General features: G+C 50.8%; 2 protein-coding genes across 7 annotated transcripts in view; one reads left to right on the top strand and one right to left on the bottom strand.

Annotated features, from left to right (window-relative positions):
• Positions 1 to 6,646, top strand: part of Psap (prosaposin) — a 32,210-nt gene extending 25,564 nt beyond the window's left edge. The window contains exons 6-12 of the mRNA XM_013025586.1: positions 622 to 800; positions 2,185 to 2,280; positions 2,561 to 2,804; positions 2,879 to 3,036; positions 3,333 to 3,413; positions 3,636 to 3,743; positions 5,911 to 6,646. Of these exons, the coding sequence (XP_012881040.1) occupies positions 622 to 800; positions 2,185 to 2,280; positions 2,561 to 2,804; positions 2,879 to 3,036; positions 3,333 to 3,413; positions 3,636 to 3,743; positions 5,911 to 5,946 (902 nt within the window). The 3' untranslated portion in view covers positions 5,947 to 6,646. The remainder of the gene's footprint in view (positions 1 to 621; positions 801 to 2,184; positions 2,281 to 2,560; positions 2,805 to 2,878; positions 3,037 to 3,332; positions 3,414 to 3,635; positions 3,744 to 5,910) is intronic.
• A 234-nt stretch (positions 6,647 to 6,880) lies between these two features.
• Cdh23 (cadherin-related 23) overlaps positions 6,881 to 27,694 on the bottom strand; it is a 323,607-nt gene continuing 302,793 nt past the window's right edge. For 3 of the 6 annotated variants that reach the window (XM_013025633.1, XM_013025635.1, XM_013025634.1), the window contains 22 exons: positions 24,677 to 24,793; positions 23,795 to 24,019; positions 23,063 to 23,232; positions 22,784 to 22,921; positions 21,238 to 21,357; positions 18,463 to 18,640; positions 18,075 to 18,286; positions 15,844 to 16,035; positions 15,596 to 15,709; positions 14,260 to 14,389; positions 13,905 to 14,156; positions 13,665 to 13,826; positions 11,485 to 11,741; positions 11,043 to 11,140; positions 10,536 to 10,656; positions 10,363 to 10,442; positions 10,187 to 10,227; positions 10,050 to 10,110; positions 9,751 to 9,880; positions 9,484 to 9,606; positions 9,066 to 9,170; positions 6,881 to 7,862 (listed from right to left, as the gene is read on the bottom strand). In XM_013025633.1, the coding sequence (XP_012881087.1) occupies positions 7,536 to 7,862; positions 9,066 to 9,170; positions 9,484 to 9,606; positions 9,751 to 9,880; positions 10,050 to 10,110; positions 10,187 to 10,227; positions 10,363 to 10,442; positions 10,536 to 10,656; positions 11,043 to 11,140; positions 11,485 to 11,741; positions 13,665 to 13,826; positions 13,905 to 14,156; positions 14,260 to 14,389; positions 15,596 to 15,709; positions 15,844 to 16,035; positions 18,075 to 18,286; positions 18,463 to 18,640; positions 21,238 to 21,357; positions 22,784 to 22,921; positions 23,063 to 23,232; positions 23,795 to 24,019; positions 24,677 to 24,793 (3,353 nt within the window). In that variant the 3' untranslated portion in view covers positions 6,881 to 7,535. Of the gene's footprint in view, positions 7,863 to 9,065; positions 9,171 to 9,483; positions 9,607 to 9,750; positions 9,881 to 10,049; positions 10,111 to 10,186; positions 10,228 to 10,362; positions 10,443 to 10,535; positions 10,657 to 11,042; positions 11,141 to 11,484; positions 11,742 to 13,664; positions 13,827 to 13,904; positions 14,157 to 14,259; positions 14,390 to 15,595; positions 15,710 to 15,843; positions 16,036 to 18,074; positions 18,287 to 18,462; positions 18,641 to 21,237; positions 21,358 to 22,783; positions 22,922 to 23,062; positions 23,233 to 23,790; positions 24,020 to 24,676; positions 24,794 to 27,694 lie in introns of all 6 variants that reach the window. The other 3 variants (XM_013025637.1, XM_013025636.1, XR_001175416.1) reach the window with 2 other exon arrangements.

Raw genomic sequence — 27,694 nt, 5'->3', positions numbered from 1 at the left:
GCTTGCCTGCCTCCAGACAGGCCTGCTATGCTCCTTGCAAGCTTGTTGGAGGGAGGCAGACTTCCAGGCCTGCATTCATACCATGCATATGTCCTAGCTCTCATCCTCTGTGATGGGGCTGTCTAGACAGCAGAGGACATCAGTTTGAAGACCTTGTGAACTGAGATGATTCACGAGTTAGGGGTTGGGCTTTCATATGTATAGTTGTGAACACTGAATGAGGCTTATAGAAAAAAAGCCAGCATTTTCCCCATAATACATAATTTTAAATGGCTTTACCACCAAAAGATCCAATATGGTTGTATTTCTACTGCCTTGGGCTTTCTGTTTATGTATACAGTAGGTCCCCTTAAGTTTACTTTAACTTAGAATGAGCTGAGCAGCTTGAGTGTCTGGGGGGAGGGAGTGTTACAAGGTGCTAGAAATTCTGTTCTTGGTTAGAACAGCCATGGCCACTCTTGGCTCTGCCTGAAGGCTACCTTCTCCAGATGGAGCTGGCGCATGTAACCTGCTTTTGGACACGAGCCCTTTTAAGTTGAATCTAGAGTCCCTGCCAGTGGGTGGGAGGAGGTAGCCTTGACACTGGTCAGGGTGCTCTGTACCCTGTCTAGCCAGAGGCCTGAGGCAGTAGGTGCAGGCTGTGTCTGATGGTTCTGTGCTCTTTTCAGCAACCCAAGGAGATTTGTGTACTGGTTGGCTTCTGTGATGAGGTCAAGGCAGTGCCCATGCAGACATTGATCCCTGCCAAAGTGGCTGCTGAGAGTGTCCTTCCTGCCCTGGAACTGGTGGAGACTGTTGAGGTACGTATGCCATTGTGTACAGGTGGGGATTGTGTGACATTCTGCTTGACACTGTTTTTGGAGCTCACACATTTTGTGTTTGAGATTACTCTAGGTATAGAATGGATATTTCCTGGTAATGACACAGCCCCCTCCCCAGCTATTTTACAGTTAACATGCCCTAGTTCTGAGGGGAGCAAACTTATTTCAGTGCCCAGCTCCATCCTCCCCTTTTCCCTTTCCAGAGTCCTTTGGCTTCTGTAGCCACAGGACAGACCCAGGATGTTGTCCCCAGGGCTGGAAGTCTCATTGGACCTGTGCCTTTTTGTGCATGTAGATTTGTTCCTTTAGCACCCCTTTTGGTAAAGATCTACTCTATTCTGTAATAGACCTGTGTTTAGTACCTTTTTGGGCCAGGCACTGTCCTAGGGTTGTGGGGAGTAAATGAAGGCATTCTGCCTTCTCAGGAGGCCCTGGCCTCCTCACACTACACATGAAATACATATGCTTCAAGAATGTCCTTTGCATCGGGCTATCAGCTGTCTCCCTGTGCTTGCTCCTCTGCTTAGTATGTGTGGCCACAGGTAGGGTTGTGTACCTAAAGTCAGGAAGCAGGGCCTTCTCCCCCCAGGAGGTGCCACCCTGCTCATCCAGTTCATGGTTGTATTTCTTAGTCATGTGTGACTACATCAATTTAAGTTAAGCAGTATTAAAACTTGAGATCCTTGGTGACACAGCCACATTTCAAGTGCACATGGAGCTGGACCTGTTGTGCTGGTTAGTGGAGGTAGAGAATGCTTGGCTTTACAGAAGGTTTTCCTCAACCTGATTGCTTTATTAAGGGAGAATCTAGAGTGACAATCTCAGATGTTAATGAGACTTTGGAAAGTCCAGAGCAAACCCCTGACTTAAAAAAAAGTAGATACTGAGCTGGAGATGTGGCTCAAGTGGTAGAACACCAGCCTAGCAAGCTCCAGGTCCTGAGTTCAAACAAACAAAAAAGAAATAGAGGAAGCAGATAGATACTGAATTTCTCATTCTGGTTCTGGTCCTGCTTCACTGTCCACCTTCCCAATTCCAACATGGAATGACCAAATGATTATAACTGGATGCATGTGGTCATCCTTTCATGGTAGGGAGGGCCTGAGGTAGGAATTCCTCCTCTTTCTTTTCTTTTCCTTTGTTTCTTTCTTTCTTTCTCTCTCTCTCTCTTTGTGTGTGTGGGAGGGGCAAGAGAAGTGGTGATAATGGAAGACTGGAAAAAGGGATGGACCTTCCACTGTGTAATGAAGTTGGAAATCACACCCAAAGGAAGCTGTATGTCATTGTGAATTCACTGGGCAGTGGCCCTTAGCCCACTAACATACCAGTCCCAATATTAAACTGCCCCACCCCATCCTCATAGGAGGAGCTGATCCAGGCCCAGGCTGGTGTATTCTGCAAGGCTTGTGAATTTGTGGTGAAGCAGATGGACAAGTTGATTGAGAACAACATCACTGAGGTATGTTGTCCTCAGAGGAAGGCCTGTCCTCACCCCCCACCACCCCACCCCAGGGAATCCTGTGGAAGCAGGAGGGTTGGGATGATCCTTGCTGGTTTTTTTCTTTTTGGGTAGATTGGGGATCGAAACCATGTGCTGGGCAAGAGCTCTACCACTTAGCCACAACCCTCCCCTGGTTTTCAGTGCTATGTATAGAGTGAGGGATGGTTTCCTGGTGTTTTTAGAATCTTTTCCATACTTACCCTCCCATCTTACATGCTCCTTTTTGTGTGTGTTTCAGGAGGAAGTCTTCAAAAGCTTGAATGTTACGTGCTCCCTATTGCCTGCTACTGTGTCCAGTGTGTGCCATGAGATGGTGGATGTGTATGGTCCCTCTGTCTGGTCAATCCTGGAACATGAGATAAGCCCGGAGTTGGTGTGCCAGGAACTCAACCTCTGTTCCTCTGACAAGGAGCGGATGGGAAAGATTGGTCGACTAGGGCTGCCCCAGCCACCTAAGCTGCCCAAACTGTCTGCATCACCTGGTGAGCCCAGAGTACAGTAAGGGGCAGCCCTCTTGGGACCCTGCCAGTACTGAGCCCTGTGCCCTTTTTTACAGCACGTGTGACTCAACTAAAGAAAGGGGGCTTCTGTGAGGTGTGCAAGAAGCTGATCAGCTATTTGGAGCACAACCTAGAGAAAAACAGCACCAAGGAGGAAATCCTGGCTGCACTAGAGAAGGGCTGCAGCTTTCTGCCAGACCCCTACAAGAACCAGGTACGGATTGTAGCTGTTGTGCACTGCTGTGAAATATGGGGAGGACAGATGGCTGCTTCTTTCCCAGGCCTGGAGTCAGGTAGCTTTTGCCCAGAGTTGACCTGGCTCACATGGAGCTATGGAAGGAAAAGAATTGGGCTAGGGGGCCATGTGGGTAGAAGGATATCTGGGAATATAGCCCCCAGGGATCCCTGGTGAGGAACCTCAGGGACCATGATAGAGGAGTGTGCTGGGCACCTGTTGGCCTTGTATGGCTGTGTGCATGTCCTGACCTGTGTCCCATGTTCACTTGGCAGTGTGATGAGTTCGTGACCGAGTATGAGCCTGTGCTGGTGGAGATCCTTGTGGAGGTCATGGATCCTTCCTTCGTGTGTACAGTAAGCCTCCCTGGGCAGCCTAGCTCCTTCAGGCAGTTGTAACCTGGGGGTCTGCATGGACTGGAAGGTTCCTCTCACACTTGGCAGAGTTAGGACAGAGAACAACTGTTCTCTCTACCCCTGGTAGTCAGAACACTGATTCCACCTGCTTCTGGAAGTGTCCCTGTCAGGACAGAGTTATACTTTTGACTCCTTCATTTATCTTTATCCTTTTTTACACAGAAAATCGGAGCCTGCTCTTCTGCTCGTAAGCTTCTTTTGGGAACTGAGAAATGTGTCTGGGGTCCTGGCTACTGGTGCCAGAACATGGAGACGGCGGCCCAGTGCAATGTAAGTAACTGCATATAGGCTGCAGCCTGTCCTCAGCAGGATGGCTTGCTCAGGACCCTATTTGTAGGGACCTCAGTTCTCTGCCTGCTTTTGTGGGATGAAAACCCAGGGAGGCAGGTGGGTCTTCAGGGTTTCCCAATTAAGGTAGGGCTAACGATGGTCTGTGTGTGTGTGTGCCAGATCTGAGACCTGAACTTAGCACCTGGGCATACTCTGAGCTTTTTATGCTCCAGGCTAGCACTCTACCACTTTGAGCCACAATTCAATTTCTGGCTTTTTGGTAGTTATGTGGAGATAAGTGTCTCATGAGCTGGCTTTAAACTGCAATCCTGAGAGTGCAGCCTCCTGAATAGGTAGAATTACAAGCATGAGCTACCAGCATGCTCTTGTTTCAGTTTTTTTTTTGGTCAGTCATGGGGCTTGAACTCTGGGCCTGGACACTGTCTATAAGCTCTTTTTGTTCAAGGCTAGCGCTCTACTACTTTGAGCCACAATGCCACTTCTCACTTTTTTTTTTTTTTTTTGAGTCCAGTCGTGGGCCTGGGCCTGGGTGCTGTCCCTCAGTTCTTCAGCTCAAGGCTAGTGCTCTACCACTTGAGCCACAGCGTCACTTCTGGCTTTTTTCTTTTTGCTTATGTGGTGCTGAGGAATCGAACCCAGGGCCTCATGCATGCAAGGCAAGTGCTCTACCACTGAGCCACCTTCCCAGCCCAGTTACTTCCCACATTTTTTTTGTCTTGGGGTTTGAACTCTTGGCCTCGGCGCTGTCCCTCAGCTCTTCAGTTCAAGGCAGCGGTACTACCTTAGCCACAGTACCACTTTGATTGGTGGTTTATTAGAGATGAGAGTCCCACGGACTTTCCTGCCTGGGTTGGCTTTGAACTGAGATCCTTAGATCTCAGCCTCCTGAGTAGCTAGGATGACAGGCATGAGCCACTGATGCCTGGCATTTTTTTTTTTTTTACTGAGGATTGATACTTGGGGCCAGGCAAGGGCTCTACCAGCTGAGCCGTCTGGAGAGAGGGGGTGAAGGATATTCTTCAGTGTGAAGCTTCTCTGTTGTTGGCCTATTGTGACAGGGTGTGTGGACAAGGCCTGTGGGACTTAACTGCCTAGACCATTGCAGTTTCTTGTGCCTTAGCAACACATTTGCCCTGGGGCCTAGAAATTGAAATAGCCCTGGCCCAGCCATCCTAGGCAGGGGCAGGGGCAGGGGCCATGGCACTGTCCTAGATGGTGGCTGCCAGTGCTAGCCAGGCTGCTTCCCTGGATAGGGATGTTGGGTCTGATTTCATTGTTTAATGTTCCTTTATGCAGTTTTCTCTTCCTCCCTGGGGTTCTTGTGACCATGTCACATATTGATTAGTCACTGTGGGCTACTGTAGGGAGAGGCAGAGAGGTCCCTACTCTGGCCTGTCTCCTTCCTCCAGCCAGGCTCTCGCCTGACCCATTATCCCTACCCTGCAGTAGGCCAACCCTGGAACTGGTTTCTGTTGCTGAGAAAAATGTGCCTGTGCGTCCCTCTCTAGCCAGGGCATGGGTCCTGAAGCTACTGTGGTGTTCATCTGCTAAAGAGTAAAGGACTTTTACCCATGCCGCTTTGATCAGAGTCCTCAAAGATCTAATGACCACAGGCTCTTGGTAATACTGGAGATTGGTCCCAGGACTCACGCATGCTGGGCAAGTACTCTAGCTACCATTTGAGCTAGGACTTCAGCCCCCACCCTCCTTTTTTTTGTTGGTCATGGGGCTTGAACTCTGGGCCTGGGCGCTCTCCCTTAGCTCTTCAGCTCAAGGCAAGCACTCTGCCACTTTGAGCCACAGTGCCACTTCTGGTTTTCTGGTGGTTAATTATAGATAAAGAGTCTCATGGACTTTGCTGCCCCAGCTGGCTTTGAACTGTGATCCTCAGATCTCAGCCTCCTGAGTAGCTAGGATTACAGGTGTGAGCCACCAGCACCTAGTTTCCCTCCCCCTTATTGGAGAGAGTTTCACCATGTAGTCTGGCTGGCTTTAAACTACTAAGTGCTGGGATTATAGTATGCATCTCTATATCCTACTCCTAAGTGAGATACTGTATTGGGTACTCAGAAGATGCTGGGTCCCACTTTTAGGTGTTAGGTGTTTAGCTTGTGTGAGGCCTAAACAGTTTTCTTTCTCCTCTCAGGCTGTGGACCATTGCAAACGCCACGTGTGGAATTAAAATTTCCATCTCACAGAAACTGTAACCTTTTCTACTTGTGTATGTGGGGTAGTGAACGCACAAATATCCATTTGACTTTACCAAAAAAAAAAAAAGTCCTTACACCCTTCCCCCCAATAGCATTGCTGTCTTGTGGGAAGTGCTGGCAGCCCACAAACAGCTGCTTCAGTGTTCCCTGTCTGCCAGAGGATGAGGTACTGGGCCCCAAGGTCTCTAGCTGCCCTTGCATGCACCTGCTGGGAGCAGGGAGGGCATTTCCAGTGCTGGTGAGAGCCGGAAGAGCAGGCAGTCTTTAAGACAGTGTCATTCATCCCCCACTGTATTTTGGAAGCACCCTTGAGTCTGCTTTTTCCTGTCCATGCCTTGTTTGGGGTTCTGTGGGAAGTGTACCTGTGTACCGAATGTACTCTGGCTCTCATGTGGGATCCCTGGTGGCTGCTGCCCGCGTGCCTGTCTGGATGCTGCTGTCCTGCTTCAGTTTTTTTGGCCCTTTTCAAGTCAGTGTGGCCAACAAGCAGAGGGTTTACCGCAGTGTGCAGAGTGGTACTGTCTGGGGCTTTTTGCCTGCCACCACTGATTACCAGGAGACTGCAAGCTGAGCCACCAAGATGGCCATTTGCTGTTATGTAGACTTAGTGATTTTCATTTGTCTTGCACTACTAAAGTTTCTGTGATTTAACAATAAAGTTCTGTTAACAGATTTGGGTCTTGAGTTTCTGTCAGGAATCAGTGTGGGCTCTGAGCCCGTGACCCCTTCACACATGTAGTAGTCCCCGGGGCCCCTCTTGGCCAGAAGCAGAAAGTACAATGGGTAAAAGGCCACCTAACTGTCTTGCAGTAGGAGAACCTGCCTATTTTCACCCCTTTGTGGTCCCCGTAACGTCAGTACATGCATGGTACTTCTCCAGAGCCAGTATATTTCCAGTTCCTTGAGTTCTTTTTTAAACAGACCATTCTAGAAACTTCCAGTGAGAATCAGTTAAAACCAGGGGAAACAGTGAGGGAATAACTTAATTTGGAAAAAGAGCACACAAACACTCTACATTCAAAACCCGGGAAGTTTCCATCAGTCACATATCTCACAGCTGGGCACATTGGAGAAACCAGTGAAATGGAAATGTTGACCTTGTCTATGTGGAGGGCAGGGGCCCTTCACTGCCTCCACCTGGGTGTTCAGACAGGTGATAGCACAGCTGGCCTTAAAGTCATTGGCTGGCCATTAGGGGTGCCAGCCTGGGCCTCATTCCTGTGCTAGGGTCCTGCCTTTTGGTGATTGGGACTTGCCAGGGTGGAGTGGAAGGAGGAACAAGGGCCTGTGTGCCCTCTCTAGCCCAGCAGCTGGTCCTCAGTCTCCTGAGCCCCCAGTGACCCTCCTTACCTCATCCTTAGATGCTTAGTATTTTGTTTGGTTTTCTTAAAAAAATAACAAATCTTATGAAGGTAGAGATCAGATGCTGAATGACAGTCTGGCAAAAGACTCAACAGTTGTACAGGCTGCCAGGGCCAAACCAAGGTGGTCCATGCAGAGCTGGCTTGGCCTTGCTCCCGCCCTGGGGTTGAGCACCTCCTGCCAGTGAGGCACCTATCAGTCACAGCTCCGTGATCTCCAGGGGGCTCTCCATAATCACATCTCGGAGCTTGTGCAGAGGTGTGGATTTGGCGGACTCTGTACGGGCATTGCGCTCCAAGGCGGTGGCTTCAGTGGCTGTCAGCGTCTCCAGTGAGCGACCCAGGCCCTTCTGGTCATCCTCAGGTAGGCTGCTGAGGTCAGTGGCTAGCAGTGTGCCAGTGCTGCCATGTACCACATGAATCCCATCTGGCCCCTTGAGTTCCATAGGTGGTTTGTGGCGGAAGCGCAGGCTGCCCTGGTTTGGGCTGCAGTCCACAGGTTCCTCTTCCAGATCAGTCTGAATCAGCTGCAAGAGGCCAGGAACCCCTGTGGCTCAGGGTACCCCATACCTCCCAGCCCAAGGCCATATCCCAAGTGTGAGCAGAATGGCCCCAGGGTCCCATCAGATAGGTTTCTATTCTTAGCACAAAAGGAACCTGCCTGTACAGGCTGTTAGCCTCTTAAGGTGCTGCTGAACAGGGATGGGGCCCATGGATATTTAAGGTGTCATTGTGACCTCAGGAACATGCATGTCCTGTGAAAAAAGGTCTATCACCAAGTTGGCTTAGAAAGTATTATAGTTTTGGGTTTGGTTGGGGCCATGCCCCAGCCCTATGAGTAACTCTTAGTTCCAGCCAGGTAGAGATACATAGGGTGTGGATATGACTCAGATGGCCCTTTGTGCCCTGTGTTTGGCAGTTCCAGTTGACATTGTGTACCCAGAGGAAATCAAGTGGTTTATTTTTTATATTTTTGGGTCTGGTCGTGGGGCTTGAACTCTGGGCCTGAGCACTGTCCCTCAGCTCTTCAGCTCAAGGCTAGTGCTCTACCACTTGAGCCACAGCGCCACTTCCAGCTTTTTTCTCTTTTTGCTTATGTGGTGCTGAGGAATCGAACCCAGTGCCTCATGCATGCAAGGCAAGCGCTCTACCACTGAGCCACCTTCCCAGCCTGTAGTTGTGGGGCTTGAACTCAGGACCAGGGTGCTTTTCTGCTCAAGGCTAGTGCTCTACAACTTTGATCCACAGTGCCACTTCCTGTTTTCTGGTAGTTAATTGGAGATAAGAGTCTCATGGACTTTCTGGCCTGAACTGGCTTTGAACTGTGATCCTCAGATCACAGCTTCTAGAGTAGGATTATAGATGTGAGCCACCTGTGCCCAGCTTAGGCAATCAGTTTTTAAGTCACTGTGTAAATGTTGACACAACTGCCTTGCCTACACATGTAGGCCTGGTTGGTCCTTCACCACTTCCTTAAAAGTAAACCATTCATCAAAGATAGCTTGGAGTTTCTGGACTCTGAGAAACACTGCCTCTGAGCCCACCATCTCTGGGGAAGATCCTGGGGCCAGAAGTCAGAACCTCCTGATTTCCTAGACCCACCCACCACCTAAGGAGGGCTTTGGCCCTGGCTGTTGGGCTCCATAGACAGAGAAGGATGGCAGAGCAACAGCATCCCCAGGAGTGGGGCACAGCACACAGCTCCCACCCACCCCTGGCTACCTCGCTACCTCGGAGATGGAAGAGTGGCAGGAGGAGGCTTTTTGCACCATCCGCTGTGCAAAGAGCTTTTTGAGCCGCAGGTAATCCTCCAGGACCACCTTCAGCAGCGATCCCTGGAGGAGGGAGAGGGTTAACCCCCACCGAGTCTGTCCCAGGCCCACGCTCACTCCCTGTGGGAGTCAGGTGCATAGTGTCTAGTCCTTGTGCAGAGGCTGGGAGCTAGGCCTGCTGACTGGCCAGCCAGAGTCCATGTCGGCTTATGCCTGAACTTAGACCACCTCAGGTTACAGCTCGTTCACCCTGGTGCTCTCCCCCCATGAAGTGCAGATCTAATCTAACAGCCTGGAGTTTGTACCTCCTTGCATCTGTGAGTGGGGTTCAGTGTCAGCCAGGATCTGGGTGTAGGTGACTGCAGGAAGGGCTCACCTTGATGGGTCCCTCGCGAATGATCTGGCCCAGCTTGGCAATGTTGTCATACTCTTGGATTGCTGCCCGCAGGTACCTGTCATCATCAGGCTTGACTGCTGCTGGCTCACGGCCAAAAGTTCCCTGGGAAGAGGGGATATTAACCGGAACAGTGGTAGACACTTATGTACACACCACCGGGTAGGGAACAACAATCCTTCCGAGAACCCAGCTCCTTGGCCAAAGGGGAGTCTTTGTCCCTCAGTCCACCCACTGCCCTGGGCTCACATGGGTGCGGGTGGGGCTGTTCCACAAGTCTGCAATCTCACTCAGGTTCTCCGGCAGGTCATCCTCGTGTTCAGCCTGGGCGGCCAACTCCAAGTTCCGGCAGAAGGGGTCCAACCACACTGGGTTGGCTCTGCAGTTGGGAAGTGGGAAGAGGTTGGAGAGCCAACCTCTTGGAGGTTCCAAGGGTGGGAGGTGGTGGACAACCCACCAGGGGGCGCTCGCATCCCAGGCTGCAAGGAGCTCTTTCCTAGGAGGGTCCCAGCAGAGCTTCCACTAATGAGACTCAGGGCCCCACTCACCCATCGAAGGAGTACTTATTGGTGTTGGGCATGTCCATAATGTCAATGAAGCCACGATTCCCTGCAGGGAGAGTGTACAGGTAGAGTGGGAGGAGCCCCTGCCTTTCCTTTCCTGGTCTATCCTAGCCTTCACTCACCTGCTGAGCCAGCTACAATGGCCTTGAGCTTCCTTTTATGTCTGCAGAGAAACGGAGACTTCCATGAGGGATGTTGGGCTTGAATCATAGACGCTTAGCCCTAAAATCTCTCCCTACCCCCAAGCATCCAGGAACAGGGTGGTCATCTAGCTCTGGGAAGGAGTGGGCATACTCACACGGTCCTGTAGTACCAGTTCATGAGGATGAAGAGCATGGCTGCCAGGAAGAGGAGGATGGCCAGAACGATGATTGCCATCTACAGGAAAAAGTACGCCATGTTTAAGCAGATGGGCTCTGTGGTAGAGCTTACCCAAGCTATGGGGGGATGCAGTGGGGGCAATCCTGGTACCTGCAGGGCAGACATATCATCCGGCAGCCGGACTGAGATGGCAGGCTGCACGTCCAGGACATTGTAGTTCCGGAAAAGGTTCCGCAGCTGTTCTTTGTTCTCATCTATCATCTGGATCACTCTGGATGAAGGGCTAGCAGCTTGGCTCTGGCTCAACCACAGTCACACCCTCTTCCCCCGCCCCCTCCCCCCCCCACATAGCCTGCTATGTTCTAGTCTCTAGGCCCTAGGTTCACCATCTGATGTTGTGAGAGGAAAGCCTGCCTGCCTGCTTAAGAGAGCTTGGCTTGCATGAGGGGCCTGGGCTACTCTCACGACAGGTGGCAGATACCATTTTAGAGACCAGATAGGCTGAGAGAGCCAAAATAGCCCATACCATGTTCTCTCCTCCAACCCTGCCTGCCTCTTAAGAGGAGCCCTTACACAATGGGCCTGATGTTGTTTGTGCCTCCTGATTCCAGGGCAGGTGGGGAGGGAGACAAGATGAGACAAAGAGCCAGCACTTACCGGTCAACATCAAGGATACGGTTAGTGTCACGGTTCACCACATGGATGAGCAGCTCTGTCTGGGCAAAGTTAACCCGGCCCTTCTGGTCCACGTGGAACTAGAGGAGAGGAGGCTTTATGGGGTATGGTCACTACAGTAGGGGCGAGGTGGGGAGGGGAGGAGCAGCTTCTTCCAGGAGCCCTTCTGTCCTACCCTGTCATGGAGCTATCACTAGATATCGCTAAGGTCAAAGCATAGTACACATTGCCCAACAGAGCAGGTGTGACCATTAGTAGTCCCATTTTAGTTAGGGGGAAACAGGCCCAGAGATCTGGAGGAACTTTACTCAGCCATGCTGCTAGGAAATGACCCAGGAGGCACATAGCCCCTTTTCAAGTGCCTGTTCTGTCAGGCTTCCTTTTTACTCTCTCTCCCCCTAGCCCAAAGCGGGCCCCTGGGTACCTGCACGTCATCTGTGTTGACAATGGCTCCAGTGATGTTGGAGAGCAGGCGGATGAACTCCTCCTCAAAGCCACGCACACGGTCAGGGATTTCATTGATGACGATCTTGACACGCTGGTCGTCCCTCAGGATGTAGATGCCAATGATGGCTGTATCATTATGGCCTGCCAGGTCTCGGGCCACAATGTCCACCACGAAGTAGCCTGGGCTGTAGGCCATGAAGAGGTCAAAGGTGCGCAAGATCCCATCCACACTCCCTGTGGGAAACACCCAAGGTTGAGGCCTAATTCGACTTTGAGCACTCAGCATTCCTGAGCACACCAAGGGAGGGCCTAGGGCTTAGGGCCTACCTGAGTAGGCAGCACAGATGCCCCACAGGGAGCAAAGGTAAGAGCTGGAGGGGAGGGAGGGACTGTCCATCTGAAGGGACAGCCATGCAGGTCTTGGCTGCTACCTTGCCACCCTGCCACAACTTGCTTTTCCTAGAGGAGCTAGGTGTTTCTATTATGTGAATCCCTTAAAAAACAAAACAGACATGAGGCCCTGGGTTCGATTCCCCAGCACCACATAAGCAAAAAGAAAGCCGGAAGTGGTGTTGTGGCTCAAGTGGTAGAGCGCTAGCCTTGAGCTGAAGAGCTGAGGGACAGCGCCCAGGCCCAGAGCTCAGGCCCCATGACCAGACCCAAAAAAATAAAAATAAAACAAACAACTGCCACGTTTGTAAACAATCTGCTTATTAAACAAAATTGTAGATTGAACTAGTACAGAGGTAAGTGTATAACTCTGATGTCCCTTGCTGGGTGCCACGGCCATTTCTGAGCCCCCTTAGTGTCCCTCTCATGTACTGGATACAAGTAGTTCAGACCCCTCACACAGTACAGAGATGACTGGAGGTACAAGGTAGACATCTCTAAAAAGACAATAGACCTGGATTCAAAATTTGCCACTTTTAGCTTTGGGTGACCTTCAGCCAAGCTACTTAGCCTCTGATCCTTTGATAATTGGACTGAGAGTGGTGCAAGTGCAGACTGGAGGAGCTGGCATATGGACTAGACCTTGAAGGATGGAGGGCAGATGAAAATAGAGATAGGGTCTGTGAAGGGAAGGGCCCAGAGGTCTGAAGGAGCAAATGGGAGGCTATTCAGCCTGGCTGGACACAGGGCCTTAAGAGGGGCAGAGGGAAGGCGGGCACTGTTGGCTCATGCCTGTCATCCTAGCTACTCTGGAAGCTGAGATCTGAGGATCATGGTTTCCACGCCAGCTTGAGCAGGATAGTCTGGGAGATACTCTTCTCCACCAGAAAACTGGAAGTGGACCTGTGGTTTTGAGCTTCTAGTGAAAATGCTCAGGGACTGATTTAAAAAAAAAAAAAAAGGAGCAGGAGGCTGAGGAGTTAGATCAGGTCTAGAAGATCTCTGCAGCCAGGAATCTCTCTGACATTCTGTCCTGGCACACAGACAAGGAGTTGGTAGAGAGAAGAGGGATGATAATAGGACAGAGGGTCCTTCTAGATCCTGCCCCCAAGCCTCAGTGAGGCACATAGGCAAATGATCAGGCCAAAGTACACATGCTGAAGTTGAAGTGCTCCTTGAATTCCAGCTCACAGTGCCTAGCACCATGCTTGAATGAATCCTAATTACTCAGGAGGATGAGATCTGAGGATTGAGGTTCAAAGCCAGCCGGAGTAGAAATTCTCTAGCCCAAATACAGTATCTTTAATTAACCAGCAAAAAAAGCGGGACTGAATCAGGTGTTAGTGGTTCATGCCTGTAATCCTATTTACTAAGGAGGCTGAGATCTGAGGATTGCAGTTCAAAGCCAGCCAGGGCAGGCAAGTCCATGAGATTCTTATAACCAGTTAACTACCAGAAAACAGGAAGTGGAGCCATGTGTGGCTCAAAGTAGTAGACCCCTGAATTCAAGCCTCAGGACCAACAAAAAAGTTGGACTGGAGGCATGACTCAAGTGGTAGAGTACCAGCTGTGAGCTGAAAAAGCTGAGTGAAAACTAAAATAAGTAGCAGGGGGTAGATGTGGGAAATGTGGGGAATGGAAGATGGATAAGTAGGTGAGCAGAAGGGCTCACATCAGCCCTGGGATCCCCATCTCCTCCAGATGACAGTCCATGAAGTGACATAGAGATCTCAGCTGGAAGCCACCCATGTGTGGCCAGGTTCCTACCCATGGTGAAGACTTGGCCCACATCCTCAGAGTCATTGGCAAGGGCCCGGAAGTAGTGGATGGCCAGAATGTCATAGAAGACCAGGCTGTTGTTGCCGATGTCTGCATCCAGGGCCAGCACCTGGATCAATTCTGAGCCCACCTTGGCGTCAGTGGCCACCCCTATGGGAGCAAGGAAGGTGGTGTTAAGTGGCAGGGAAGGGGCCAGCCACACCCAAGCCCAGGCCCCAGGTCCCGCACCTGCGGTGTACTCAGCTTTGGTGAAGCGTGGTGGCTGGTCGTTGATATCCTCTAGCACCACGCGCACCTCCTGCAGGGTGAGGTCAGCCACCAGGTCCAGGGCTGGGGAGGAGCTGCGGGGCGGTGTCCAGCTGCGGTTGCTGGAGGCCTTGACGATGAAGGAGAAGACTGCTTCCCGCTCCCGATCCAGGTCCCGCAACACTAGGAGGCGCCCATCGGGCTGCAGATGGAAGTTCTTTGCCTCATTACCAGCTGTGGGTGGACAGGGCACAGGGTGAGGGGTAGGGCAGGCAGGGCAAACGTGGGCCCTCTCCAGCCCCCTGGTCCAGGAAGAGCTGGCTGTGTCAGGACCCACCTGCTATGAAATAGTATACAATAGCGTTGGAGCCCTCGTCTGCATCCACAGCGCCTGTCACGTTGCCCACGAGGGTGCCACGGGGTGAGTGCTCAGGAATGGTCAGCAGCTGGTACTGGGGGCTGCCTTTCTGCAGGGGGAGAAGATTGTGACGGGAGGCCAGGGCTTCCAACCTAGCCAAGAGGACCCTAAGGGATGACTTTGTGGGTGAAGAGGATTTTACTGCCAAGGCCTCACAGGGCCTGGGCACTGTCCCTGAGCTTCTTTTTCTCAAGGCTAGCACTTGAGCCACAGCACTTCTGGCCTTTTCTGTTTATGTGCTGCTGAAGAATTGAACCCAAGGCTTCATGTAAGCTAGGGAAGCACTCTACCACTGAACCACATTCCCAGCCCTGCCCCACCTTTTTTGTGCCAGTACTAAGGCTTGAACTCACAGCCTAGGTGCTGTCTCTTAGCTTTGTTGCTCAAGGCTACCACTTGAGCCACAGCTCCGCTTCCAGCTTTTTGGTGGTTAACTTGGAGAGTCTCACAAACATTCCTAACTGGTCTGGCTTTTAATTGTGACCTCAGATCTCAGCCTCCTGAGTAGCGAGGATTTCAGACATGAACATCCAGCTCAGTAGAATGTCTTAACTAAGCTCCATGTCTGGGGAAATGTCACCCAATGACATCCTCCATGAACAGGATGGCTTAGCATTGGTTTAGAGCACATGGATATTTCACTGAGTGAAAGTCTAAATGAGTGTGTTCCCAGGATCATCTCTAGGGGACATCCCATCCCTGGGATGGTGTCCACACCAGTAGCCCTGAGCCCTGTTATTTCTGTCTATTCCAGTTCAATCAATCCCAGCCAGTTTTCATTCTTTATGTGTGTGTGTGTACATGCAAGAATATTGGGTGTTTTGTCTGTTTTTATTATCACTGGGTGGCACCTGGAAATGATGCTTAGTACTGTGTGCTATAGCTGTTCTTATGTGAAGATAAGTATGTGTGTGTGTGTGTGTGCATGGACTTAAAACTCAGGGCCTTGTGCTCTTTAGCCTTTATACTCAAGGCTGGATCCCTCCACTTTGGTATTTTGCTGTTTTATTGGAGATAAGAGTCTCTTGTTCTTGTCTGCCCAAGTTGCTTTTGGACCAAGATTCTCAGATCTCAGACTCCTGTGTAGCTAGGCTTACAGGCATGAGCCATTGGCACCTGCTTCTGACAGATTTGTTTTCCACTCAGTAACTAGATGTGAATCAGGGGACAGGGTACACTGGGAGTATATGGGTAAGCATTGGCTGACGGTGATGCCTGTGCAGGTGTGATGGATGCTGGGAATGGAGGAGCTCACCGGAGGCCTCACGAAGAGGGGCTCATTGTCGTCAATGTCTTCCAAGGCCACCTGCAGAGGCTGCATGGTCTCATATGGCACTGGCTGGCCCAGGTCACTGGCCACCAAGATGAGCTGGAGGCAGAGGAGGGGTCAGAGGAAAGGCTGGTAAGGTATTTAGGACCTCAGACATGCTTTCCTTGGACAGTCCCCTGATGGTGGTTCCAGGAGCAAAGCCTACCAGCCCTGCCAGACACCCTGGCCCTTACACTGTACACTGCCTGCTTCTCGCGGTCCAGGCGCTGTGCGGTCTGGATGAGGCCACTGACTGGGTCAATGGTGAAGTACTCCCAGTCCCGGTTGCCGGCTGTTTTCAGGAAGCTGTAGCGCACCGCTCCATTCAGGCCCTCGTCCTTGTCGGTAGCATAGACCTCATACACATTGGAGCGCAGTGGGATCTCCTAAGGAGGCCGTGGGGAAGAGGCATCTGGACCTCTGAGGGAATCCAGGCTCTGACAGAGCTCTTGTCCTCTCTCCTGCCATAGTGGGACATTATCTCCTTCCTTCCTGTTCCTTAGGGTGGCCTGCCTGTGTGGCTGGACCCTCTGAATGCCTGATGTTTTCTCCCCCTCTTCCCAAACCAACCAATACAGCTCCCATCATCCCTTCAGGGCCACTGCAGGTGGGGCTTCAGGAACTCCCCAAATCACCCCCTACACTTGGTCCCATGTCTGTCTTGTTCTCTCTGCTATTACTACCTGATCCTAGCAACGCTGGTTACACCATGGGGCCAATGAGGCACCTGAAGATTGGAGACATGGGCACCTGGCTCTAGTTGGTCTTCTGGCTCCAGTTACCAATTCACTGTGGAACTTGGACATGTCTACTTGACTGCCATGAGCCCCAACCTCTCACCTTCCTGACTTCAGTCTGAGACACCAAAAACCCAACTGAGATCAGACATCAGCCCATTCAGAGGCTGCCTAGGACAAGAGAACTCCAGCATGTTTCTTTACTTCTACTAGAAAAATTCTTGGCTCAGCATGGCTCTGTTGTTTATCTCATTGATCATGACACTCAGAAGTTCCAAAGAGCAGGTACAGCCAATTAATAAAAAGCAAGATGACAAACAGATAATTACTTTGAAAATGTGGGCTGTTCCGGAGACATGAATCTTCCTGGATACAGAGCCCTTGAAGGGAAAACTTAGTAAACGGGGCCTTTGGTGTGGAAAAGAACTAGATGATTATTAATTTATACTGTCCCCTTCCACAGAAAAGATCTGAAGCAGCTGACAAGCATTATGAATTACAATAAGATTGAACAAGTTAGATTTAAGGTAAAGGACAAGAGGTTGTTGGCAGGAATGTGGGAGTTAAAGGCAGAGTACACATCCTGTATTCCTCAGGGCTGGTCAAGGGGGCTGAGCACCCACATCTGTAGTAGACAGAAGCCCACTCAGACACCACTGATGCCATATCAGGGACAAGGCTTTTGAAGCTAGGTGCAAATGGCTAATGCCTGTAATCCTCGTTACTGAGGAGGCTGAGACTTGAGGATCAAGGTTTGAAGCCAGGAAGGGCAGGAAAAGGCATAAGCCTCTTATCACTAATTAACTACCCAAAAGCCTGAAGTAGAGCTGTGGCTCAAGTGGTAGAGCACTAGCCTTGAGTGAAAAAGATCAGGGACAACACCCAGACCTTGAGTTCAAGCCCTAATAGTGGTATACATGAATACATATATATATACACACATGCGCGTGCGCGTGCACACACACACACACACACACACATACACACACACACACACACACGTATTAGAATCCAGTCCTGGGAGAATTTTCTTCATATGAGAGCACTGACATTCCGAGAAGGGGAGACTTGCTGAAGTTTGGTGAGAGGCAGAGAATAAGTCAGATACCCCAAGTATACCACCAAGGAACATTTGTACCCTGGAGGCTTAGGAGAAAGAGGGGAAGAGAAGGAGAGGAAGAAACACTTCCTCTGTCTTTAAGTGGTCATTCAGACCAAGGAAGGAAAGACTTGGAGTGATTCCAGAGCCTCAGTCCCTTCTCCTGCTGTCTAGTTGCTTGTCCCCAGCTCTGGGCTGCCTGCACTTCAGCATCAGCAGCAACACCAGACAGACGGAAGGGCCCTGGGTTATTCTGAGGTAAGTGTGGAGGAAGTGGGTAATGGGGAGACAGGAACTTGGTAAACATTTAGGAGAAAGACACGGGGTCCCGTGTACAGCTGAGAAGACACACTCAGAGAAGTCACTTGTTCAAGATCACCAGAGCGTGGCACTTGAACTCAAGAGCTTTTGCCCACTCTGTTAACCATTGTCTGGTTCTTCTCTGTGTGGCCCTGGGCAAGTCTGTTCCTCTACCTGGCCTCAGTATCCCCTCCTGACAATGGGTCCCCTTTCTCCCTCTCCTGGGCCATGACTGCCGAATGAAGAGGTGGGTTGGTCATGGGGAATGGCCACTGGTGGGCAGAAGTACCTCTCGGATATGGAGAATTGTTCCATTGGGTGGCCGCACAAAGACTGGACGATTGTCATTGACATCGATGACTTCCACCAGCAGCATGGTGGTGCCCCAGAGCGGGGGCTGCCCACCATCCGTGGCCACCACGGTCAGGTTGAACCTCTCGTACGATTGCAGAGGGCGCTGTGTGCTCACAAGGCCTGAGTCCATGTCGACGTGGAAGGCCTCTGGCAGGGGCAGAGGGTGGCAGGAGATCAGGCTCTGGCTGAGACATCCTTCCTGTCTGTGCCCTTCCTTCCTCTTCCTTCTAGCCTGGGGGATTGTGGGGGGGGGGTCTGCAGGCATGGCAATCTGCCACTACCCACCCTGTAAGTCATTGTGGCACCCAGGATAGGCTACATACCCATGCCAGGACCCTCGAGGGAGTAGGTGAGCTGACCATTGGAGCCCTCATCCTGGTCAGTGGCCATCATGGTGATGACTGAGGTGCCTGCTGGCTCATTCTCATATACGCTCGTACTGAACTGGGGCTTAGAGAACTGTGGTCGGCAGTCATTGACATCCAGCACTTGGATCACCACCTGGGGAGGGGGAGCGGGTGTCAAAGTCAAAGGTCAGGGTCCAGGAAGGGACTGCCCTGGGAGGGAAGTACTGTCTTCAAACACACTGGAGCCTGGACTCAGGTAACTTACTGAATGTTTGAGTTTCTATAACTGTGCAAATGGGATAGAAATAGCTTCTCTCAGAGTCTTTGTGAGGCTGGCACACGACACCACCTGCTACATTCATTAGTGTTGCTCAAATAAACATCGAACAGTGAGGAGTTGTGGGTACCAGAACTAGCAACAGGAACCCCTGGTTCCTCCCCTCCTCCTGTGTTCCAGCCACCAGGGGCTCTGGAAGTCTGGCTCTCTTTTCCAGGACTTCATGCTGGACAGCTGGGCTTCCTCTACTCCCCAGGACCCCTTTTTATTACTATTTTTGAGATAGGGTCTTGCTCTGTAGCCCAGATCTTCCTTGAACTCACCTCCTCCTGCCTCCATGCTTTCAGGGGCTTCAATTAGAGGTTTGAGCTACCACACCCAGCCCTAGGGCCCCTGTTGATTGGGGTTTGTGCTGTGTCCAGGGACCAGGCTTTCTCTGCTGACCCCCAAACATAGCAGACCAGGAGGCCTCCCTTCCCCAGCTGTGCCTGAGTACATCAGAGCCTGGCACAGATGTGGTTTTGAAGATCCCTTTTGGGATATAAAGCAGGCTCGGGACAGCTCATCTCCCTATTTCCTAGGGTCACATCCACAGCACCCTCTGCAGTCAGAGAGACCTACCAATAAATGCATAGGGCTCAGTTCCAGGACCTTAGTCTTCTACCCCACAGATCATGGTTTTCCCAGCACCGTGCATGAATGTGAGATACTATATGTGTGAGTGCTCCCCGATAGGCCCTTCTCCCTGAAAAAGAGAATCTGGGAGGCAGTTGCTGGTGGCTCATCGCTGTAATCCTAGCTACTTAGGAGGGTGAAGTCTGAGGATCCTGGTTTGAAGCCAACTCCAAGTCTGTGAGGCTCTTAGCTCTGATGAACCAGCATAAGAGCTGAAAGTGGAGGCATGGCTCAAGTCTTGAATGAAAAAGCCAAGTAAGAACCAGAGGCTGAGTTCAAGCCATAGTACTGGCATGCATACATGCACATGCACACACAAATCTAGGCCTCTTTGTCTTCTCATCCTCCATTTGCTCAGCAGTTTCCTTTGCAGAATTATGGGGAATAGAGGCAGCAAAATATTGGGACTTGGGGTAGAAAAAGGGACAAAGGGCTTAGAAGGGGAGTTATGAACCACGTAGTGGCATAAGCTTATAATCTCAGCTCTTTGAGAAGTGGAGACAAGAGGATCATGAGTTCCAGGTCAGCCGAGATAGACATTGTATCAAAAACAAAATATGAACAAGAGGGCTGGGGTATGTAGCAATCAGGAACCCTGCAGGTTTAATCTTCAGTGTGGGATAGAGAGAGATAGCTGCAGAACACCACCAGAGCCAAGATGGGAAGGGTGCCATGAATTTGGTCACTCAGTAATTGAGTCATACACAGAAATGGAGGGAAAAAGGGTAAAAAATGCAGAAATGGTACTCACTAGACACTATGTTGAAAATGAACTATACAACTTGTGGGTGGGATATGGGAGGGAAAAACTGGGAGAGCACGAGGGGAAGGGATGACATTATTAAAAAAAGACATGTACTCTCTCTCTCTCTCTCTCTCTTTTTTTTGTTGATTCGGGGGCTTGAAATCTGGGCCTGGGTGCTGTCCCTCAGCTCTTCAGATCAAGGCTAGTGTTCTAGCACTTGAGCCACAGTGCCACTTCCAGCTTTTTCTATTTATGTGGTGCTGAGGAACCGAATCCAGGGCCTCATGCATGCAAGGCAAGCACTCTGCCACTGAGCCCCTTCCTGGCCCCAATGTGTACTCTAACTGTAACCCCTCTGTACATCACCTTTATAATAAAAATTAAAGACTTAAGAGTCATAAACAAGGGGCTGGGAAGATGGCTCAGTGGTAGAGCGCTTGCCTTGCATGCCTGAGGCCCTGGGTTCGATTCTCCAGCACCACATAAGCAAAAAAGAAAAAAAGCCGGAAGTGGCGCTATGGCTCAAGTGGTAGAGTGCTAGCCTTGAGCTGAAGAGCTGAGGGACAGTGCCCAGTTCCAGAGTTCAGGCCCCAGGACTGGACCCCCCCCCCCGCAAAAAAAAGAGTCATGTTTGGCATGATAGTACAGGTTTGTAATCCTTGAGTTTGAAGCACAAGGATCACTGGGCTACATAGTAAGGTGCAGTCTCAAAAATTTTAAATAAAGAGGAGGGGTTGAGGGAGGAAGTCATAAATAAGATGACTACTTTGTCCTTATGCTCAGTTGCTGGCCTGTTTCAGTGAGGCACTATGGAGATTCTGGGCCAGCACGGCCACCCCCAGGTATGCCCAGCTATCCCAGGGAGCAGTGTGACACCAGTGATGTCCACAGCCATTGGAAACCACAAGGCACTTTTACCTTTTCCTGTCTGCTACCATGTTTGAGGGGACTGGGTGGTCCTGTACCCGCCCCTCACCCCTTTCAGACTTTATTTACTGACCTCCTCCTTCTCCCTGCCACATCCACTCTCTCTGGCGCAGATTGGTACTCTCACCTGCACTGAGTTTTCTCGACGGTTGCTGGCTACATCCCCAGGGTTGTCTTTGGCCAAGGCAGTCAGAATATAGTGATCCTTCTTCTCCCGGTCCAGAGCGCTCAGGACATAGATGTCTCCCTAGTCAGGGGAAGGTTGTTTCAAGTCCTTCATTCATTCAACAGGCACGGATGGGGTGTCTACTATGGCTGAACACTGTTTTGGAGTCTACAGGTATGGCACTGAACAAAATCCTGGTCTGGGGTTCTAGTGACTCTTTGTGCTCTTCCTATCCCTGGGAACATCAGCCCAGGCTGGAGCAACTTGCCTAACCAGGGCCTGGCAGAGTAGAGGATTCTAGCTGCTGCTAGGCCAGGAACTATGTTTGACTGTAAGATAGAACAGAAGTGAGCCCCACTGATGGGCAGAAAGCTGGGGGACAGGCAGAGAGGGGCAGTGAGAAAAGTCCTGTTTCAGCTCTAGTAACAGGAAATGTTCTCACTAAACACCCCCAGGCCACAGGATTCTCTTCCATATTGAAAATAGCACTCTGACCCAATGAGCATACAGGTAAATTAATGACCTATATGTTTTCTTCTAGTTTTAGTCTCCCACAGGTCTGAGATAGCTGGGAACATGGACATCTAATCTTTAGGGTTTTTCTTTTCTTCCACACCAAGCATAAAGCCATGCATACAATAGGTGCTCAAACACTGTGCCCACTTTCCTATTTTTTTTTTTTTGGTCCGGTTGTGGGGCCTGAACTCTGGGCCTGGGCGCTGTCCCTCAGCACTTCAGCTCAAGGCTAGCGCTCTACCACTTGAGCCACAGCGCCACTTGCGGCTTTTTTTTTCTTTTTGCTTATGTGGTGCTGAGGAATCGAACCCAGGGCCTCATGCATTGCAAAGCAAGTGCTCTACCGCTGAGCCACCTTCCCAGCCCTCCTATTTTTTTTGTATGTGCCAGTACTGGGGCTTGAACTCAGGGCCTGGTCACTGTCCTTGAGCCTTTATATTCAAGGCTAGTGCTCTACCACTTTGAACCACAGTGCCATTTCCAGTTGGTAATTAATTAGAGATAAGAGTCACACCGACTTTCTTGCCTTGGCTATCTTTGAACCTTGATCCTCAAACCTCAGTCTTCTGAGTAGCTAGGATTACAGGCATGAGCCACTGAAGCCCGGTTTCTTTTCTTGATTTTGGTAGTCCTTGAAAGCAATCCATGGACCTTCACATCTAAGAAGTTTCTGTTCCACAAAGGGTCACTTCCCAAAGACTAGCTACTTCCTCCCCACAAGCTGGGCAGACAGGCTGCAGCTGACAGAGGTGCGTGCGCGTACGTGTGTGTGTGTGTGTGTGTGTGTGTGTTTGTGTGTGTGTGTACGCATGTGCGCACATGAGTGTAAGAGACTCTGAGTTTGCTAACTGTATGAAAGGACCTCTGAGGTTGCTGATGTCCAAGTGGCAGGACCCAGAAACAACAGAAAAACTTGTAAATCTGGGTGGCTTCCCAGCTTGTGATCCTGGGACTTCCCACTTCCAGCCCCAGCCCACCATGGCCTGCTTACTGTGGTGGGGTTGATGGCGAACTTGCCCTCCCCATCGCCGAGGCTGTACTCGATGATGGCAAAGTTGCCCGAGTCCGCATCGGTAGCAGTGACAGTCAGGATGACAGTGCCCACAGGTACATCCTCTAAGATGGCCTCCTGCAGAGAGAGTTGACCAAGGTCAGCCTTGGAGTTCAAACCCTGTCCAAAGTACCCATGGTGTTTGCACTGGCAGGTGGGATAAAAGCTACACCAATCGTGGGCACAGGTCTTGCCTAATCTGTTGACCTGACCACTCACCTGGTAGGAGGGCTGGTTGAAGATGGGGTTGTTATCATTGATGTCCACAATCTCCAGATAGACAGGGATCTCAGCAGCCCTGGGTGGGGACCCATTGTCTGAGGCTCTCACTGTGAAGTTGAGCCAGTGTACCTCCTCGTAGTCTACTGTCCGGTTGGCAATGACCTTCCCTGAGACACAGAGACACCTACTGTTGGGGTCACTCCTTATTTGTAGCAGCTCTCTGAAGTCTGAGAGGGGTCTGGGGCTCTGAGGAGCAGGTGTGTCCACTTAAGGAGGGCAAGCAGGCAGCACTGCCCTGTGCAAGGGCCAGGGGGCTAAGAAGACTTGACATTGGGCTGTCTTTCCTGGAGCACTGATAAGGACATCAAGTAGCCCAGGATCTCCTTGGAGAGCCCTCCTCTTTGGATAGCCCTCTCCCTCAGCCCCTCTATTCTTGAGAGATACTAATTGTTACAGGAAGGTGGATGATGGAGATGGTGCTAGGGTGTGCTAGGATTCCAGCGGACATCTCGGGCTTAGGTGCCTCTGTTTTTTTCTCTACTCCAAGCAGCCAGAAGTGAATAATAGGATGTCCGCTGTACTGGATCTGGCCCAGCCCATCGCACGGCTGAGGCAGATTCCCTGTTCCCTGTCCCTCCACCAGAGGGTGAGAAGCAGGCCCTGGGCCTGCTTGAGGGCAGGTGGACATAACACCTATGTCTTGAAATCTCCAGCAGCTTTCCCACCTACCGGTTGAGGAGTCTTCCAGCTGGACATAGCCTGGGGGTGTGAGGTGGAGCAGTGTGTAGGTGATCAGCCCATTGAGACCCTTGTCGGGGTCCACAGCTGCCACAGCGATGAGTGTGGTGCCCGGGGTGGCCCCCTCGAGGATCCTCTCTGTGTAGTAGGTGATCCCAAAGGGCTTGAACTGGGGTGTATTGTCATTGACGTCCAGGATGTTGACTGTCAGCTTGGCTGGGGTACAGGTGGGGTTTGTGGAGGGGAGGAGAGGGAGTGGGGAGGAGAGGCATGAATAGGGTTGGCCAGGCCTTCGTAAGCCTCATCCAAGCCTAGGAGATGGCAGCATGCCACAGCCTTCCTGTGACTTCTTGTATCATACCCTCTGGCCTGGCCTTGCCCTTCCACATGAGATAGGACTAAGATAACCTATCTTTAAGACCCTTCCCTACTATGGTCTTCTTTATCTGGAGCCCACCTGAGCCCATTACCCTCTAATCTCAGAACTTGTGCCCTTCCCTTTGGGAAACCTTAAAAGCAGCCAGGACCTATGAGGCCAGCCACTGTCCTCACACCAATGAGCCACTCTGTACCAGCCGACTCAATCCAATGTCTAGCAGCTCCCATCCCCACCTCATGGCCCAGGCTGCAGACAGATGGCAGCAACTGGCCTCCTCTTCATCATCACGCTCATTGTGGTGTCTGTAGCCTTGAGTCACCTTCTTTTCCTGTGGGTATGCCATGGCTTCTACGTGCAGCCCTGTGGCTGAGTCCTGATGCTTGGCTCCCTCTTTGGGTCAGGCTTGTATCTGTTGCTGGTTCTCTGTCCTCACCTGTCCCCATCCACACTGGCTCTGAGTGACCAATAAGAGAAACTAGCAAGGGAAATCTTACCATTTGGCACGCTGACAGACTGCTCTGGTAGGTCGCTGGCATTGTCAATCACTGACAGAGTGACCTCATAGGTGGCAACCAGCTCCCGGTTCAGGGGGGACTTCACCATTACAGACCCTGTGGACCAGACCAGATCAGGTTCAGCTCCAGGGGAATTTTCTACAATCTGGGCCTCCCAGGGGGAGCCCCTGGCCTACCTCCCAATCCCTGCAGGGGGAAGTCATTCCACATGGACCCTAGGGAAGGACACATAGCCACTTGCATGGATGGGGACATATCATCCAGTGTTTACTGGCTGTGTGCCTTGCACAAGCTGTCTAACCTCTCTGTGCTTCCGTTTGCTCATTTATGAAAGTGGAGGGGAATTACAGTATTAATTGCATAGGACTCTTCTGATTAGAAAAATGAAATGTGATTCCATTTACCAAATACTTAAAACATTTGCCAGGCACATAAGATGTGTGGCCATGTGAATGTGTTTAAACTGATACTTTTTTAATCACAATTTTGAAATTACTATGTTTTAGGGAGATCAAGAATAAAAGAAGGTCATATAGCTAGGTGCCGAGAGGGGCTACTGTGCTGGGAGCCCAGGCATCATGTGTTGTCTTGTGGGGCATGGTTCACTGAAGGAGGGGACTGGAAATGTATAGCTACTGTCCCCCACAGTCTCTGTGTACACCCTGAGTCAGAGGAAAACTCTTCAGAATCTCAGGTCTGGTTTGACAGACCTATTGGCTGATTGTAGAATTGACTATGCTGAGTCTGTTTCTTCTTGCTACCTGCCCCGGGGCCTGGTGGCTCCAAATGATAACTCCACAGTTACCCTAGGTGAGACCTCCTGTCCCTCTCTGGCAGACCCTCAACAGACCCCCTGCTGGACTTCTGTTCTCCACGGGTCCCCAGGCATGGGCAGTCACTTACCCTGGGCCTCTGCCTCCTCCTCCTCCTCCTCCTCTTCCTACTCTCGCTCCCCGTCACCCAGGCTGGGGAGCGAGGATGGGGAGAGGGCAGCTGCGTTCAGTCTGCAAAGGCTGGGCACGGCCTGGGCCGGCCCCACAGGGCAGGAAGGGTGGGGGTATGTGGGCATGGAGGACGGCAATGGGGTGAAGCAGAGAGGAGATGAGGTGGGAGGTGACAGAAACAGAGCTCAAACCTGTGGGCCTGCCAGCCGTGAGGAAGAGAGAAGAGGATTAACTTTGGTTAGTTCAAAGTGCAGCAGGGAGGAACAGAGCAGGGTGTGGGGGCAGAGCTGGCCAGGGAAGGAAGGAAAGGAGTGGGTGGGAGACAGGCAGAGGGAGAAGACAGGAGTCAGCAAGTGGGAGCCCGGTTTAGAGTGGAAAGCTCAGAAGCTGAGGCTCTGGCAAGAACAGGGACGGAAGGTTAAGAAGGGTAGGAGAGAGTGAGGAAGAGGAAGAAAAAAACACTGAAAAGAAAAAGAAAGAAGAGAGTCAGTGGGAGGCTAAAAGAACAGAAAAAAAAGTAAGTGATGAAGGCTTTGGCACCCGGCAGGGCTAAGAGCAGCTCTCCATGGTCCTGACCAACCACATGGCCAGGAACTCTCTAACCCAGGTGAGGCTGATTCTGCCGCAACTTCTCAAAAGCTCAGGGACTCTCTGTTTCCTTAGGGATCTGAATGCAAACAAAGCCAATCTGACTAGTTTTATTGCATGTTGGGGTAATGGATGCTTTGCCTTTCATTCGCTTGTATTTCCTTACTCCTCCCCTTTACTTCTCTCAAGCAATCACTGATTACAGAGTTTTTGTTTTTGCTTTTGTTATTTATTTATTTATTTTGCAGTAGTTAGGTTTGAACTCCAGTTTTGGCTTGCTAGACAGGTGCATGTATTGCTGAGACACACATTCAGCCCTGACTTAGCTTCCTCATTTTTGGGATAGGGTCTCAACTCCTGCCTGAGCACAATTCACTTATGCCAGGCTTCTCTGAAGCTAGGATAATGGCCATTCATCACTATACACAGTTCTTCCTTGAGAAGAGCATCTCACAAACTATTTTCTTACCAGTCTTGTTTGGAGCTGTGATCCCAATAATCTATCTCCTAAATAGCTGGGATCACAGGCATGAACCACTTGCATCTAGCTTAAAAAATATTTTGCGTATGTATGTGCTGGTACCAGACCTTGAACTTGGGGCCTTATTTCTTACTTGGCTTTCTCACTCATAGTTGACACTCTGCCTCTTGAGCCATGCCTCCATCTCTGGCTTTGGATTTGTCTTCCCATCTCTTTTGGATTTGTCTTCTCAGGCTGGCTTTGAACCACAATTCTTAGATGTCAGCCTTGTGAGTAGCTAGGATTACAGTGCTGCAAATAGTGTGGTGGTATCTATTTTTTGTACTTTTCTTTTGGGGGAGGGGGTCAGTCATAGAGGCTGAACTCTGGGCCTGGGCGCTGTTCCTCAGTTCTTCAGCTCAAGGCTAGAGCCCTACCACTTGAGCCACAGCACCACTTCTAGCTTTTTTCTGCTTATGTGGTGCTGAGGAATCAAACCCAGGGCCTCATGCATGCAGCGCAAGCACTCTAACATGGAACCAAATTCCCAGCCCTATTTCTTGTACTTTTTAGTAAGTACTTAATTGTGAGGTTGACCTACATTGTTGTTTGTGTCTCTTCTATGGCTTTCAACTGCTGCCTTGTATATACCTTCTACTTGTGCACGCGCATGTGTTTGTGTGTGTGTGTGTGTGTGTATGCTGGTCCTCGGGCTTGAACTCAGGGCCTGGGGTACTATCACTGAGCTTTTCCAGCTCAAAGTTGGTACCCTACCACTAAAGCCATAGCTCTATTCCATTTCTGGCTTTTTTGGTAGTGAATTGAAGATAAATCTCACAGAATTTCCGGCCCCAGATGGCTTTGAACGTTGATCTTCAGATCTCAGCCTCCTGAATAGCTAGAATTACAGGCATGAACCACTACTTTTTAATTTCTAGTCTTGTAGGAATGTGTCACAGGAAATACTGGGGCAGCCCCATCTCATGCTGGGAAGTACTTTGGGAC

The sequence above is a fragment of the Dipodomys ordii genome, unplaced genomic scaffold, assembly GCF_000151885.1.
Source record: "Dipodomys ordii isolate 6190 unplaced genomic scaffold, Dord_2.0 Scaffold86, whole genome shotgun sequence".
NCBI lineage: Eukaryota > Metazoa > Chordata > Mammalia > Rodentia > Heteromyidae > Dipodomys > Dipodomys ordii.
This window is presented reverse-complemented; position numbering and strand designations above follow the sequence as displayed.